Below are 16,219 nucleotides of genomic sequence, written 5' to 3'. Positions count from 1 at the left end.
GCACAGGCTATTTCGGCAGAAACCCCTGGTTTTCTGTGTTAGCCCATCCCTTGTTCTATTAATCTTATTAGTCTCTATCAGAGTCAGTGATTTGGAGCTTAAATTGTTATTTTACTGCTTTGCCCACAGACTGAGGTAAGTAATTCAAAGATAGTAGATGGCTAATATTTTTTATTTTATGTTAGAAAATAATTAAGAAATTTAAAGTACATTTTATTCTTACAGGCATTGAAGAAAATTTAGGCCTTTTATTTAAGTCAATTAGAAGAAAGCGTAGAAGAGGATGTGAAGAGTTTAAAGGTAGGCAATATAGCAGATGCTTGAAATATTAACATATCAAAATATATACTGTCAATCATGAAAACCAAAACAATGTAATTTGTTTTTGAGATTTGAGGTAAACTAGCTTGGTAAACATATAAAACAAAATGAGCAATTGTCTGCAAATATCATCCTGTTGGCATACTGGACCCATTTCTCCTTCAAAACTCATGAAATGAGAGGACACATATATAGCAGTATGAAAACAAAAGCACAGTGTCACTGGCAAAGAATGGAAAGTACCATAAGTGGATCAGTCATTTTGAGGAATTCTTGAAAGATAGAAAGACCACAGATTTATTCTGCTGAGACATATAACAGAAAAGGAATACTAACCCAAGACATAATGCTGAGGAAGAAGTACCGGAGGGGCAGTCTTGGGTCAGTGTACAGAAGTAACAGCACAGTCACCTGGGACACTGACAGGGGAGTCACTTGAGAACCTCATTTATGCTATTTAGGAAAGTTGGCTTCTCTCCCTACTTCCCCTGTACTTAGCAACAGATGGCAGTAGCATCTGCCCAAGACTGAAGCAAGGAGGTGGTGTCTGGGGTGAGAAGGGCATGACAAGGCCCCGTTAGGAACCAATCAACCAAGAGGAATGGAGACCACCCTGCCCCGCCGCCGCCGACTCTGGAATCAAGCTACTGCCATACATCTTCCAGCAACTTACCCCCATAATCATGAACAGGAGGCTAATGCAAATGAAACAGGCAAACAGATTTTAAAATATAATTTAGAAAAAAGATTGGAGTCAGCTAAGATAAACTCTAAGGCAAAAAACCATTCCCTCAAACAATCAGGAATATTTCATAATGATAAAAGGCCCAATGCATCTGGAAAGTATAACCACTTTAAATGTGAATCTACAGTCAATAACATGACCTCAAAGTCAACACAGCAAAAAGTGACAGAACTCAAAGAAAAACAGACAGATCCACAATTACAACTGAAGATTTTTTTTTTTTTGAGACGGAGTCTCGCTCTGTCCCCGAGGCTGGAGTGCAGTGGCGCGATCTCGGCTCACTGCAAGCTCCGCCTCCCAGCTTCACGCCATTCTCCTGCCTCAGCCTCCCGAGTAGCTGGGACTACAGGCGCCCGCCACCACGCCCGGCTAATTTTTTGTATTTTCAGGGTTTCACCATGTTAGCCAGGATGGTCTCCATCTCCTGACCTCGTGATCTGCCCGCCTCGGCCTCCCAAAGTGCTGGGATTACAGGCGTGAGCCACTGCGCCCGGCCTACAACTGAAGATTTTAATATACATCTCTCTTCAGTTGATAGAACAAGCAAACAAAAATCAGCAAGGCTATAGAAGATGTGAAGAACGTGACTAACACACTTGACCTAATGGAAACATACGATACGCTGTACGTAATAACTGCAGAGTATCTACTGTAAAGGCTTTTCAAGAACATACAGAGCATGTTCAAAACCTGACCATGTGTCTCAATTTAAAAGGATTGTAATCATAAAAATGTCCTCTGACTATATTTCAGTTATGCCCAAAATTAATTTTGAAAAGGTAACTGGAAAATCTTATGTGGTTAGAAGTAAAGAAATATACTTTTAAATATCCCTTGGGTCAAAAAAAATAAATCACAATGGTATTTAGAAAATATTTTTCACTGAAGGCTAACAAAACACTACATATTAAAATTATAAAATGCACTTTGCAAAGGAGTACTTAATATAACCTTAAATAAATAAATATTATATATATTATATGAAGAAAGGCTGAAAATTAATTAGCCAAACATCTGAAGAAGATAGTAAAATAAACCTAGAGAAAAAAGAAGTAAATAATAAGGAAAAGAGCATAAATTAATGATGCAGAAAGTAACTAATAGAGGATCAAAAATCCAAATATTGGTTATTTGAAAGGCTAATAAAATAGACTAATTAAGACTGATAGATCCAGGTGTGAGGTAATCCCAGTTACTCGGGAGGCTAGGGTGAGAGGATCTTGTTTGAGGCCAGGAGTTTGAGACCAGCCTAGGCCACACAGTGAGACCCCATCTCTAAGAAAATAAAATAAAAAATTAATGAGACATGGCGGCATGTGCCAGTTGTCCCAGGATAGCTGAGATGGGAGGACTGCTTGAGCCCAAGAGTTTGAGGCTGGAGTAAGCTATGATCATGCCACTGCCCTCCAACCTGGGTGACAGAGTGAGACCCTACTTCTAAGAAAAAAAAAAAAGAAAGACTTATAAAAAAGGAGACAAGATAGAAATCCATGAATAAGGAGGAATCAAAATAGGTCCTGCAGACATCAAATGGTATTAAGAGAATATTATGAACAACTTTTTGTTAATTATTTTAAAATTTAGATAAAATAGACCAATCTCTTTAAAAAGTACAATTTAGCAAAGCTAACTCAAATAGAGATAGAAACTTTGAGTATTCCTGTAACTATTAAAAGAAGCAGTGATAAAAAAAAACTTCCTCTAGAGAAAATCCCACAGAGAGCTTCATCAATGACTTCTACCAAATATTCAATGAAGAAATTATGTCAATCTTCTACAGTTTTCTGTAGATAATAGAGAAGAGAGAACTCTTCCAGAGTCATGTTGTGTAAGCATAACCTTGATTCCCAAAACTGGAAAATAAGGTACAAGAAAGGAAAATTAGAGACCAATCTTGTTTAACAGTATAGATGCAAAAGTTCTAAATAAAATACTATAAACAAACTGAATTCATCAAAGAACAAAAGCAAAATTGGGTTTCTTCCCAGAATGCAAAGTTAGTTTAACTTTATGAAAATCTGTCATGATAATTATTACATTGTCTTATTAAAGGAGGAAAAGATGTGTCTTTTCAATAGATGCAGAAAAATCTGTTAATAAAACATAATATTTATTTATGATTAAAAATACTAGCAAGTCAGAAAAGAAATTCCTTTTCTGATAATAAGGTATCTTGAAACGACCAGAAGTTTTGTGCTTATTTTAACAAAATGTTAACAGACTTTGTTTTGTTTTGTTTTGGTTTGGTTTTTTTGAGGCAAGGTCTTACTCTGTTGCCCAGGCTGGAGTGCAGTGGTGCGATTACGGCTCACTGCATCCTCGACCTCCCAGGCTGAAGTGATCCTTTCACCTCAGCTCCCTGAGTAGCTGGGACCACAGGCGTGCACCACCATGCCTGGAAAACTTTTGTATTTTTTGTGGAGACAGGATTTTGCCATGTTGCCCAGGCTGGTCTCAAACTCATGAGCTCAAGCCATCTGCCCTCTTCAGCTTCCCAAAGTGCTGGAATGACAAGGCATGAGCCACTGTGCCCAGCCCACCTTTCTTTGAAATAGTATGCAAGACCAAGCTGCTTGCCACCCCTATTTCTGGTCAGCCTGGTACTGGAGGTCTTGGCTATTTCAGTAGAGCAAGAAAAAGAAAGAAGAGATACAGGATTGGAAAGAAGAAACAAAACTGTTCATAGGTTACAGGATGTGTACATGGAAAATTCAAAAGTATCTTTTAAATTAATACCTTTATCTAGTTATAAAAATCAATATATAAAAATAGGTCTTACAAAAGGTACGTAGTAACTCTGAAAGTATAACCTTAATTGAGAGACATAAAACAAGACCTAAATAAGTGAAGAAATATACCATTTACTTTGTGATGTGAAAGTCACCGTATGAAGATGTCAGCTCTTCCCAAATGGATCTGTGGAATCAATGCCATCCCAACCAATATCTCAAGTTTGTTATTCTTTTATTTATTTTTTTTTTTTGAGACAGAATTTTGCTATCTCCCAGACTGGAGTGTAGTGGCGCTATCTCGGCTCACTGCAAGCTCCACCTCCTGGGTTCACACCATTCTCCTGCCTCAGCCTCCTGAGTAGCTGCTGGGACTACAGGTGCCCGCCACCACGCCTGGCTAATTTTTTTTTTTTTTTTTTTTTTTTTTGTATTTTTTAATAGAAACGGGGTTTCACCATGTTAGCCAAGATGGTCTCAATCTCCTGACTTCATGATCTGCCCGCCTTGTCCTCCCGGAGTGTTGGGATTACAGGCGTGAGGTACTGTGCCCAGTCAAGTTTTTTGTTTTTTGAGACAGAGTCTTGCTTTGTTGCCCAAGCTGGAGTTCAGAGGCGCAATCTCAGCTCACTGCCACCTCTGCTTCCTGCATTCAAGCGATTCTCCTACCTCAGCCTCCCGAGTAGCTGGGATTAAAAGCGTGCGCCACCATACCCGGCTAATTTTTTTATTTTTAGTAGACATGGGGTTTCACCATGTTGGCCAGGCTGGTCTTGAACTCCTGGCCTCAAATGATCCACTTGCCTTGGCCTCCCAAAGGGCTGGAATTACAGGTGTGAGCTACCACACCAGGCCTGTATCTCAACCTTTTAGTTTTGTGTGTGTGGAAAGTGGGTGTGAGGAGTGGAACTGGACAAACCCACTCTGAAATCCATATGAAAAGGTAAAGAAGAGAGTAAGAACAGCCAAAATGCCCTTGAGGAAGGACAAGACTAGTAGTGAAGGGCTTGCCTTATCAGATTCTTGTCAAGAATTATAAAGCTATATTAAAAAGACAGTGGTATTGGTGTGGGGTGGACAGATGCTGTTGGAATGGAGTTGAAAACCCATAGATTTACACATACCTAGAAACTTGATTTTGACAGAGATGGCACTGTAGAGCAGTGGGGAAATGACAGCCTTTTCAATAAATGGTGCTGAGACAACTGGGTATCCGCATGGTACAAAAATGAAATTGGGCTTCTACCTTACACCATACCAAAAAATCAGCTCCAGGTTGATTACTGACAGAAATGTGAAAGATAAAATCATAAAGCTATTGGAAAATATAGGAGAATTTCTTCATATCCTCAGGATGGAGAATCCTCAACAGTACACAAAAGCATTAGCTGTAGTGGTAAGAATTGATAAATTTTAAAATTTATAAAATTTTAAATGAATTTTAAAAATGAATTTGTAAATGAATTCATTGTAAAATTCTATAAATTTAGATACATTTATTTTATACATTTATAAATTTATAAAATGTTTAAATTAATTTATAAATTCATTTAAAAACTTTTATTCATCAAAATGAACTATTAAGAGAATGGAAGCTGGGCATGGTGGCTCATGCCTGTAATCCCAGCACTTTGGGAGGCTGAGGTGGGAGGATCACTTGAGGCCAGGAGTTCGAGACTAGCCTGGGCAACATAGTGAGACCTCCTCTTTACAAATAATAATTAAGAAATTAGGGCCGGGTACAGTGGCTCACACCTGTAATCCCAGAACTTTGGGAGGCCAAGGCAGGCAGATCACGAGGTCAGGAGATCGAGACCATCCTGGCTAACACGGTGAAACCCCGTCTCTACTAAAAATACAAAACATTAGCCAGGCGTGATGGTGCGTGCCTGTAGTCCCAGCTACTCAGAGGCTGAGGCAGGAGAATGGGTGAACCCGGGAGGCGGAGCTTGCAGTGAGCCGAGATCGAGTCCCTGCACTCCAGCCTAGGCGACAAAGCGAGACTCCGTCTCAAAAAAAGAAAAAAAAGAAATTAGCTGGGCATGGTGGTGTGCACCTGTGGTCCCAGCTACTCAGGAGGCTGAGATGAGAGGACTGCTTGGGTCCGGGAGGCCGCGCCATTGTGCTCCAGCCTGGGTTATGGAACGAGACCCCATCTCCAATACATAAATAAATAAACAAGCAAACAAGTCACAGAAGGGGAGAAGTGCAACACACACATAACTGACCAAGCACTTGAATACATAAAATCTAGAGAAATTTTATAAATCAGAAAGGAAAAGATACGCAACCCAGTTAAAACAGGGATGAAATAGTTGAATGGGCACTTCACCAAAGAGAATAAATATACCAAAAGCACGCACAACTTTACTAGTAATTAGAGAAATGCAAATTAAAACCACAATAAGATAATATTATGTGTCTAAACATTGGCAAACATGGCAAGGCTTTTCTAAATGACATGAAATAAATCCAAATAAACAGTGAAATGTGTTGATGGATGGAAAGACTTGACGTACTAAAGCTGTCTATTCTCCCCAACGTCATTTATAAAAGGAGTGCAATCCTAATTAAAAGCACAACCAAACTCTTTATGGAATTCAACAAGCTGACTCTTAAGTTTGTGTGAAAGAAAAAATGTACAAAGATAGCTAAGAAAATTCTGAAGAAGGAGATCAGAACAGTGTAGACTACAGCAAGGATAATCAAATAGATTAATAGAAAAGGTGAGTCTTTGCAGGTTGGGTTTTCCAGAAGCAGCCACTGAGTTGGAGATTGGGGTGCCAGGAAGGAGTGGGAAGCAGGAATGAACAGAGGAAGAAGTCGAGGGCATCGAAGCCTGACAGAGAGCTCTGGCAGCAGGAGCGCTGGGAAAATGCCCCTCAGGCTTATCCCACGTCAGACTGAAATGGCCAAGGCTTTATCTCCTTGCCTTTCTCAATCACTGGCTCAGAAGGGGAGTACCTGGGGCAAAGAAGTTCACAGCTGCAGGCTGTGTGTTCACTCAGCTCCTTGCAACAGGGCAGCAAATCCCTCCTTGCGGGGGAATCTGACAGGCCCATCACTGTGTCTACCACAAAGTCCAAAATCAATCCATGTATTCTAAGCTACACACAAAATTCGCAAAGTATAAAGAAAAAGATTATTGTATATAACCTCATGAAAATGGAAAGGGAGTTGAAAAGGAGAAATTGTGTTTAGCAAAGGATTAATATCCAGAATATTTAATAGAATGCCTACAAATTAAAAACAAAAATAGGCTGGGCACGGTGGCTCACGCCTGTAATCCCAGCACTTTGGGAGGCCGAGGCGGGCGGATCACAAGGTCAGGAGATCGAGACCATCCTGGCCAACATGGTGAAACCCTGTCTCTACTAAAATACAAAATTAGCCAGGCATGGTGGTGGGAGCCTGTAGTCCCAGCTACTTGGGAGGCTGAGGCAGAAGAATAGTGTGAACCCAGGAGGCGGAGCTTGCAGTGAGCCGAGATCGCGCCACTGTACTCCAGCCTGGGCAACAGAGCGAGACTCCGTCTCAAACAAACAAAAAAATAATTCAAAAGAAAGATAATAGACAAAGAACACAGACAATTCAAAAAAGAAACTGAACAACATACTTCAGAAAAGATATTTGGCCTTGCCAACAGAGAAAGGCAAAATGAACCTGTTACAGTTTTTCATCCATTAGATTGAAATTTTCGAAAGACTGGCGATACAATGTGTTGGTGAAAATGCAGAATAACAAGCAGTCTTCTGCAGTACTGGTAAGAGTGTAAATTGGAGAAGTTCATTAGAAGGTGAGGCATCCAACAAACTCCACAAGCCCATAAGTTTTGTTGCAATTCTACTCTCAGTAATCTGTACCACTCACATGGACACTCAAAGATGTAGCTTCCGTTCTTTGCACCTTAGTTTGTAAGAGTGAAAAATTAGAAACAACTCAAATGCCCAAAAGTAAATGCCCTAAATTATGATTCATCTAAACTACACAATACTAATAGCCATTTAAGAGAAAGAGGTGGCAACTAACATGTAATGATATAGAAAGATCTTAAAGATTAGCTGTTAGTGAAAAAATAAGTCACGTAACAATACTTACAGTGTGGTCCTTTTAATGTTAAAAAAATGTGTATATATATATATATATATATATATATATAGGCCGGGTGCAGTGGCTCATGCCTGTAATTCCAGCACTATGGGAGGCCGAGGTGGGCGGATCACTTGAGGTCAGGAGTTGGAGACCAGCTGGCCAACATGGCAAAACCCTGTCTCTACTAATAATACAAAAAAACTGGCCAGGTGTGGTGGTGCATACCCGTAATCCCAGCTACTCAGGAGGCTGAGGCATGAGAATTGCTTGAACCCGGGAGGTGGAGGTTGCAGTGAGCCAAGATCGTGCCATTACACTCCACCCTGGGTGACAGAGTGAAACTGTGTCTCAAAAAAAATAAAATATATAAATATATACACACACACACGCATATATACATACACATATATATACACACACACATATATATAGTATATTTCTGGAATGTGTGTGCAAATTCCTAGAGAGAGAAGAAGAGTGATATGCACCACACTCTGGATAAGGCTTACCTCAGGGGAATGGAAGAGATGGAAGAGTAGGTGCTCAAGGAATGTTTGGGTGTTATTCTGTGTGATTCTGCATTGTTTGAATCTTTGGGGTTTTTTGTTGTTGTTTTTTGTGTTTTGAGACAGTCTCACTCTGTCACTCAGGCTGGAGTGCAGTGGCACAATCTGGGCTCACTACAACCTCCACCTACCGGTTCAGGTGATTCTTGTGCCTCAGCCTCCCGAGTAGCTGGGATTACAGGCGTGTGCCACTATGCCCAGCTAATTTTTTTGTATTTTTAGTAGAGATGGGGGTTTCACCATGTTAGCCAGGCTGGTCTCCAACTCCTAACCTCAGGTGATCTGCCTGCCTTGGCCTCCCAAAGTGCTGGGATTACAGGTGTGAGCCACCATGCCTGGCCATGTTTAACTTTTAAGAACTGTTAAATTCTTTTACACAGTAGCTACCCCATTTTATATTCCTCACCAGCAATGCACAAGGATTCTAATTTCTCCACCATCTTACCAACACTTTTTATTTATCATTTTTATATTACAGTCACTATAAAGAGTATGAAAGTGTACCTCATGGTGGTTTTGACTTGCATTTCCCTATGACTAATGATGTTGAGCATCTTTTCATGGCTTATTGGCCATTTGTATATTTTCTATGGAGAAACCGCTATTCAAGTTCTTTGCCCATTTTTGAATTGGGTTGTTGGTTTTTTGTTGTTGAGTTGTAGGATTTTTTTTTTTAATGTTCTGGATTTCACCCGTTATCAGATATGTATGGTTTGCTATTTTTCCCCATTATTTTATTTATTTTATTATTATTATTATTTTTTGAGACAGAGTCTCACTATGTCGCCACCCAGGCTGGAGTGCAGTGGCGGAATGGTGGCTCACTGCAACCTCTGCCTCCCAGGTTCGAGATACTCCTGCCTCAGCCTCCTGAGTAGCTGGAACTACAGGCACACAACACCATACCTGGCTAGTTTTTGTAGTTTTAGTAGATACAAGGTTTCACCATGTTGGCCTGGCTGGTCTCGAACTCCTGACCTCATGTGATACACCCACCTTGGCCTCCCAAAGTATTTTTTCCTTATTCTGTGGGTTATCTTTTTACTCTCTTCATAGTATCCTTTGATGCACAGAGCTTTTAATTCTGATGTATTTTTACTTTTTACTTTTGTTTGTGCTTTTGTGTCATAACCAAGAAATCGCTGCCAAGTCCAATGTCATGAAGCTTTTTACCTGTTTTCTTCTAAGAATTTTTGTGGCATTAGCCCTTAAATCAAGTCTTTAATCCATTTTGAGTTTTTATATGGTATGAAATAAGGGTCCAACTTCATTATTTCATATGTGTATATTCAGTTTTCCCCATCGAATGGTCTTGGCAACCTTGTCAAAAATCAATTGGCTGTTTATGGGAGGGTTTATTCCTGGGCTTTCCATTCTGCCCCACTGGCATATGTGCCTGTCTTTATGCCAGTATGACACCGCTTTGAATACTGTAGGTTTGTAGTAAGTTTTGAAATCAGGAACTGTGAGTCCTCCAACCTTGTTCTTTTTAAATATCATTTTGGCTATTTGGGAAAAACATTAATGAAAAAAAATTACTATTTGTAAGATCTATGTGAAATTTGTACCTTCTGAAAATATGAATTCTCATTTATAATTTTCTGGGACTCAATATTTTCTGCTGTTAAAGTGTGTATTTATGCTCTTAATTATAGAAAGAGTATTCAAACCAAAATGCAGTTGTGAAGAGAATGCAGTCTCTCCAGCTTGATTGTGTGGCAGTGCCTCCGAGCAGGTCAAATTCAGGTAAGTCACACTGTGCTCAAAATCCATTCATTTATGTGTTTGGTTACTCATTCACTCCACTCTAAAATGCTACTCAGGACCACATGGGAAACAGAAGAAACTATAAAAGTGAACACCTGCCTTAAAGGAATTTATAATATTCGAGAGTCAAGTTACATGTATTTGAAATATGAAGTAACAGTGTGCTCACCAGTCATAGTGTTCTGAACAAAAGGCCTAACATATCTGATGGGGAGAAGCGACGATTCAGAAGAAGGTGGGGGACATATGTGAGAGCGAAGTCCCTGAGGAGGTCGGAGTGACTTAGAGCCAGACTACAAGCAGAGAGGCTCGTCTCAGGTCAAGTAGGAATACTTTTTTCACTGTAACAAAAGGGATGGCAGAGTATAGGATACTGAAGCCACTTAGCTACCTGATGTGTGGCTAATTACTTAACCTCTTCTAAACTTCACCCATCAAATCATAATAATTGCTCCTCCTCTCATAGGGCTCTTCAAGAATGAAAGAATTCATGGGACGTGCTTAGGACAGAGCTGCTGCAGATTTTTTTTTTTTTTTTTTTGAGACGGAGTCCCTCTGTCACCCTGGCTGGAGTACAGTGGCATGGTCTTGGCTCACTACAACCTCTGTTTTTCAGGTTCAAGCGATTCTTCTGCCTCAGCCTCCCAAGCAGCTGGGATTACAGGCATGCACCACCATGCCTGGCTAATTTTTGTATTTTCAGTAGAAACGGGGTTTCGCCATGTTGGCCAGGCTGGTCTCGAACTCCTGACCTCAGGTGATCCGCCCGCCTCGGCCTCCCAAAGTGCTGGAATTACAGGCGTGAGCCACTGCGCCCAGTTGCAGATCTTATTTTTCACCTGAATCACTCCAAGGAAACAACTACCTTCTCTGCTCCAAACCAAGTCCCTTTTTTCCTTGATCATCCCTGCAACAGCCGCTTTTCTCTTGCTTGCTATAATTTTCCTAGTACTCTCTCACTGCCAGCGAGGAGCTCCTATTATTTGTAAAGCTTGTGGGAAGAGGACCATCTCCTAAATGCTTTGGACTGGTCTCTTACTTGTTTTCTGTGCGTCCCTCTGAGATACAGATTCATGATGGTGCTCAGATTTTATTTTACTTTTTAATGTTTCACAAAACCCATTCTAATGTTGATCATTTCTTCTCAGCCACAGAACAGCCTGGTTCACTGCACAGTTCCCAGGGACTTGGGATGGGTCCTGTGGAGGAGTCCTGGTTTGCCCCCTCCCTGGAGCACCGGCAAGAAGAGAATGAACCCAGTCTGCAGAGTAAACTCCAAGAGGAAGCCAACTACCATCTCTATGGCAGCCGCATGGACAGACAGATGAAACAGCAGCCCAGACAGAATGTGGCTTACAACAGAGAGGAGGAAAGGAGACGAAGGGTCTCCCATGACCCTTTTGCACAGCAAAGACCTTATGAGAATTTTCAGAATACAAAGGTAAAAGGCACCGCTTATTCTAGTGCAACCAGTCATGGTAATGCAGTGCACCAGCCCTCAGGGCTTACCAGCCAACCTCAAGTGCCATATCGGAACAATGTATTATATAGCTCCCATGGCTTTGGAATAAGACCACTGGATCCAGGAACAGCAGATCCCAGAGTTTGGTATGGGCTACTTCCAAGTCCTATGTCTAGTCTGCATAAAATCCCAGTGCCTGAGACCAACTATGTAGGAAACACGCCCACGATGCCATTCACCTCCTTGCCACTAACAGGTAAATGGGTCTTTGATAGTCACAATCTTGTCTTTTTTTATTTTTCGGAAAATAAAGCAACCAACCAGCTCTATTGTAGATTGTGGGTTGTGATGGGGACAGAGGGTATCGTCCGCTGCCAGATGCAAGTTGCCACTGTGGAATGGACTCCGCCAGGCCACTTGGTCTGGGAGTGTTTCATCTGGGGCTAGGATTCATCACAGATGTCCACAAGCATCGGGAGGTCCTTGTGACTGGCAGGCGTCTTTGACTCTAATCTGGAGTGCATAGTAGTCCTATTTCACCCAGTCTCCGATAAATGGGACGTTATCTGCTTATTTGCTTTTACCTTGCTTGCTGTTTTTTGAAGGTAAGAAATCAGTTTTGGATATTTTTGTTTCTTATCTTATATAGTTCAAAGACTACCATTAGTGATGAAAAATTTTCTTGTAACTCCCATATATCTATCAGGTGAAGTAAAAGGTATGTGATAGTAGTTACTGGCAGTCTAGAATAGAAGTGATTTAATGCAATATCCAGCATTTTTATCAAATAATACTCACCAACATCACCTTAACCACGTGGACGGCATCTACCAGTGGTACCCACAAGTGTCCTGGAGATCCTGAAATCAACTCAGGTACAGGAAGCTTTGAGAACCACAGAGCTTACTTACAGTTTCTTTCAAAACACCAAATTCTCCAAAAACATCCTTTGCAAACATCCTCGATTTTTTCCGTAGGTTTTATTATAAGATCTGTAGAATGCAAATTATTGGATTAGACATTAGGCAGTATCCAAGTCATGTATAATCCTATGAGCAGAATGTCCTTCTGTTTCCTTCATGTCTGGGGATAAAATTTTTCATTAGTATTTCCATATCATTTTATTCATTCATGATTAAGTCAATAAAAATTTCAGCTGGGGCCATGGTTGGCCAGGCCTGGTGGCTCATGCCTGTAATCCCAGCACTTTGGGAGGCCAAGGTGGGTGGATCACTTGAGGCCAGGAGTTCGAGACCAGCCTGGCTAACATGGTGACACCCTGTCTCTACTAAATAATACAGAAATTGGCCGGGCATGGTGGCGCATGCCTTTAGCCCCAGCTACTAGGGAGGGTGAGGCAGGAAAATCACTTGAACCCTGGAGACAGATGTTACAGTGAGCTGAGATATGCCACTGCACTCCAGCCTGGGAAACAGAGTGAGATTGTGTCTCAGACAAAAAAAAAAAATTCTGTAATCCCAGCACTTTGGGAGGCTGAGGCAGGCAGATCACGAGGTCAGGAGATTGAGACTATCCTGGCTAACACAGTGAAACCCCGTATCTACTAAAAACAAAAAAAAAAAAAAAAAAAAAATAGCGGGGCATAGTGGCACACGCCTGTAATCCCGGCTACTTGGGAGGGTGAGGCAGGAGAATCACTTGAACCTGGGAGGCAGAAGTTGCAGTGAGCCAAGATCACACCACTGCACTCCAGCCTGGGTGACAGAGCGAGACTCCATCTCAAAAAAAGAAAAGAAAAAAGAAAAAAAAAATTCCAAAGCACTTCCACTTTGTGCCATGCAGTTCTCCAGGCACTGGAGCTATAACTGAGCACAGCCTGAGTCCCTTCCCTCATACAGTTTAAATCCTCGTGGACGGAAGGCAGACCCTAAACCAATATTTAATGTGTCATTTTTTATCTTCTTTCTACATGAGCAACCCAAATACACTAGTTTAGTGCCAAAATCTCTTTCTGTTTTCACTCTTGCTCTGGTTCCTGGTTCTGCCAGTGACAGATGTACAGGGATCCAGCTTCTTCAGGATTCTGAGATGCTTTCAGTGGGGAAGGGGCACTTGGATCTATAATAAATAATAGAATTGTCTGTGTTTCTGCTCCCAAAGATGATCCTGCCAAGTATTGAGGTAGTAAATGAACACGCTGAGTTTCTCCTTGCAAATTTAAATAAGTCTTCTGCTTGCTTTTGTTATCAGAATGTCCTAACTCTGTACCAAAATGTGAGTTTTCTAATTTGCCATACCATAGAAGAAGGGTGTGTGTATCCAGTAAGTACAAAAGGAAAATAAATGTCTTCCTCTCAGTGAAAGAGCTCCTAGACTCACTGTTTTCATTCACTGTGCTGCTTGAAGTGAGGTTAGAAAAGGAAAGCTCGGGCCGGGCGCGGTGGCTCAAGCCTGTAATCCCAGCACTTTGGGAGGCCGAGATGGGCGGATCACGAGGTCAGGAGATCGAGACCATCCTGGCTAACATGGTGAAACCCCGTCTCTACTAAAAAATACAGAAAACTAGCCAGGCGAGGTGGCGGGCGTCTGTAGTCCCAGCTACTTGGGAGGCTGAGGCAGGAGAATGGCATGAACCCGGGAGGTGGAGCTTGCAGTGAGCTGAGATCCAGCCACTGCACTCCAGCCTGGGCGACAGAGTGAGACTCCGTCTCAAAAAAAAAAAAAAAAAAAAGAAAAGGAAAGCTCACTGGGCTAGGGGTCAGGAGACCCAAGTCGAGTCCTGCGTGTGCCAGTCACTACAGTGGGTGACTTTGGGAAAGTCGTTTGCCTCTCCAGAGTTCATTCTCCTCAATTATAAATGAAAATGTTATAACTGAAAATTTATACATTGTAAGCTCTAGTATGTTTCTAATATTGCATTAGTTTCTCTATTTCATAACTTTCATGGTTTTTCCAGTGGCCAGATTTGGGCAGAAAGCACTGATTCAAGAAAACAAATCTCCAAGTAGAGAGGTGCAGGGTAAACCTCCACGTAAGCCCGTGGTGAGCGCAGACTGTGAGTGACAAACACAGTGTCAGTATAAGCTGGAGGTGGTGGTCCAGGAGGATTAAACAGGGTAAGGCGGCTTAGCACTGTGCCTGACGATGCACAGAATAAGTGCTCAGTAAATGGTAGCTCTGTTATTATCACTGTTACTATCACTGTTAACAAGAACACCTAGACAGCCTTGAGTGCTGGAAGGCACCTCAGAGACTGTCACAGGGGTTCCTTGCTAGGATTCCAAGGACCCCAGTTTCAGCAGCTTCACGAACACCCAGAACTACATACAGATGGTGTGTGTGTGCACATCCTATATTTCTTACACCTTTCTGTAGAGGGGGTCCCCAGTTTCCTTGGCTTCCTCAGAGAAAATGCAACAAATGAGCATGGTGCCTGGTCCAGAGGGCGGCTTACCTTAGGGTCAGGTGTGCTGACGGAGGTACCTAGAGCTGCTGTTCATTTCCCTCCTCAGAACTGTCTCCTCGACCACCTTCTCTCTCCTACACGGATATGCTAAGTGCTCTTTAGGGACAGTACCGACCTCACTTGACAAATTCAGCTCAGCATGAATGTCACTGAGCCCATGCCCTGTACCAGTCCCAGGCTAGCGAGTGTAAGGAATACAAAAACAAGTGGGTATGGTCGTTGCCCTCTCGGGACTCACATTCTAGTGGAGAAGTCAGACAGACCCAGCTCAGATACAGAGCGGCCCAGGGCAGAGTGCCGAGTCTAGGATTACAGTGCAGGCTCACGGAAGGAGGGGGAATTTGTGCTGGGCCTGTGTCAGAAAATCACAGATAGGGAGAAACACGTCAGAAGGTCAACAGTCCAGGCAGAGGCAGGAGCACCATGTCAGCAGATCAGTGGGAAATCTGGTGGGACTGGAGTCTCTGGAGTGGAGCGAGGGCGGAGACAGTGAAAGGAAGATCAGAGACAGAGGGTAGGGCAGAGCTGTGGCTAGCTCCTGAATACTGAACCTGAGAGATTTGAGTTTATCAGGTAAAGGAGGAGGACCCTTCACAGATGTTCAGAGTCGTGGGATCGTGCTGGGAAGTGTGGCTGAGCTGTGCTGTGCTGTTCATCCACCTCTGTTTTCTGACTTAGCCACATTTTTTTATGGTAAAATTCAAAAACATAAAACATACCATTTTAACCATGTTTACAGTGGCATTACCTAACATTCATGTTGTTTTGCAACCATCACCACCATCTATCTACGTAACTGTTTTGATCTTGCAAAACTAAAATTCTGTATCCGTTAAACACCAACTCCCCAGCTCCCCTCCTAGCCCCTGACAACCACCATTCTACTCTCCGTTTCTGTGACTCTGACTATTCTAGGTACCTCATATGAGTGGAATCGTGCAGCATTTGTCTTTGTGGCTGGCTTCATTCACTTAGGAAATGTCCTCAAGGTTCATGCATGTTGTAGCATGTGATGTGATTCCCTTCCTTTTCAAGGCTGACTGTTCCATTGTGTGGCTAGGCCACTGTTGGGTTATCCACTCATCTGCTCATGGGTGCTTGGCTTACTTC

At 42.1% G+C, this 16,219-nt stretch overlaps 1 protein-coding gene across 1 annotated transcript in view; it reads left to right on the top strand.

The window, feature by feature from the left end:
* Positions 1-16,219, top strand: part of RIPK1 (receptor interacting serine/threonine kinase 1) — a 45,698-nt gene that overhangs the window by 25,185 nt on the left and 4,294 nt on the right. Inside the window, 4 exon segments of the mRNA XM_017850297.1 lie at positions 226-241; positions 243-300; positions 10,109-10,199; positions 11,369-11,938. Coding sequence (XP_017705786.1) covers positions 226-241; positions 243-300; positions 10,109-10,199; positions 11,369-11,938 — 735 coding nt within the window.

The sequence above is a fragment of the Rhinopithecus bieti genome, unplaced genomic scaffold (assembly GCF_001698545.2).
Source record: "Rhinopithecus bieti isolate Rb0 unplaced genomic scaffold, ASM169854v2 scaffold_32012, whole genome shotgun sequence".
Taxonomy (NCBI): Eukaryota; Metazoa; Chordata; class Mammalia; order Primates; family Cercopithecidae; genus Rhinopithecus; species Rhinopithecus bieti.
The sequence above is the reverse complement of the archived record's forward strand: the minus strand, read 5'-3'. Positions and strand labels throughout refer to the sequence as shown.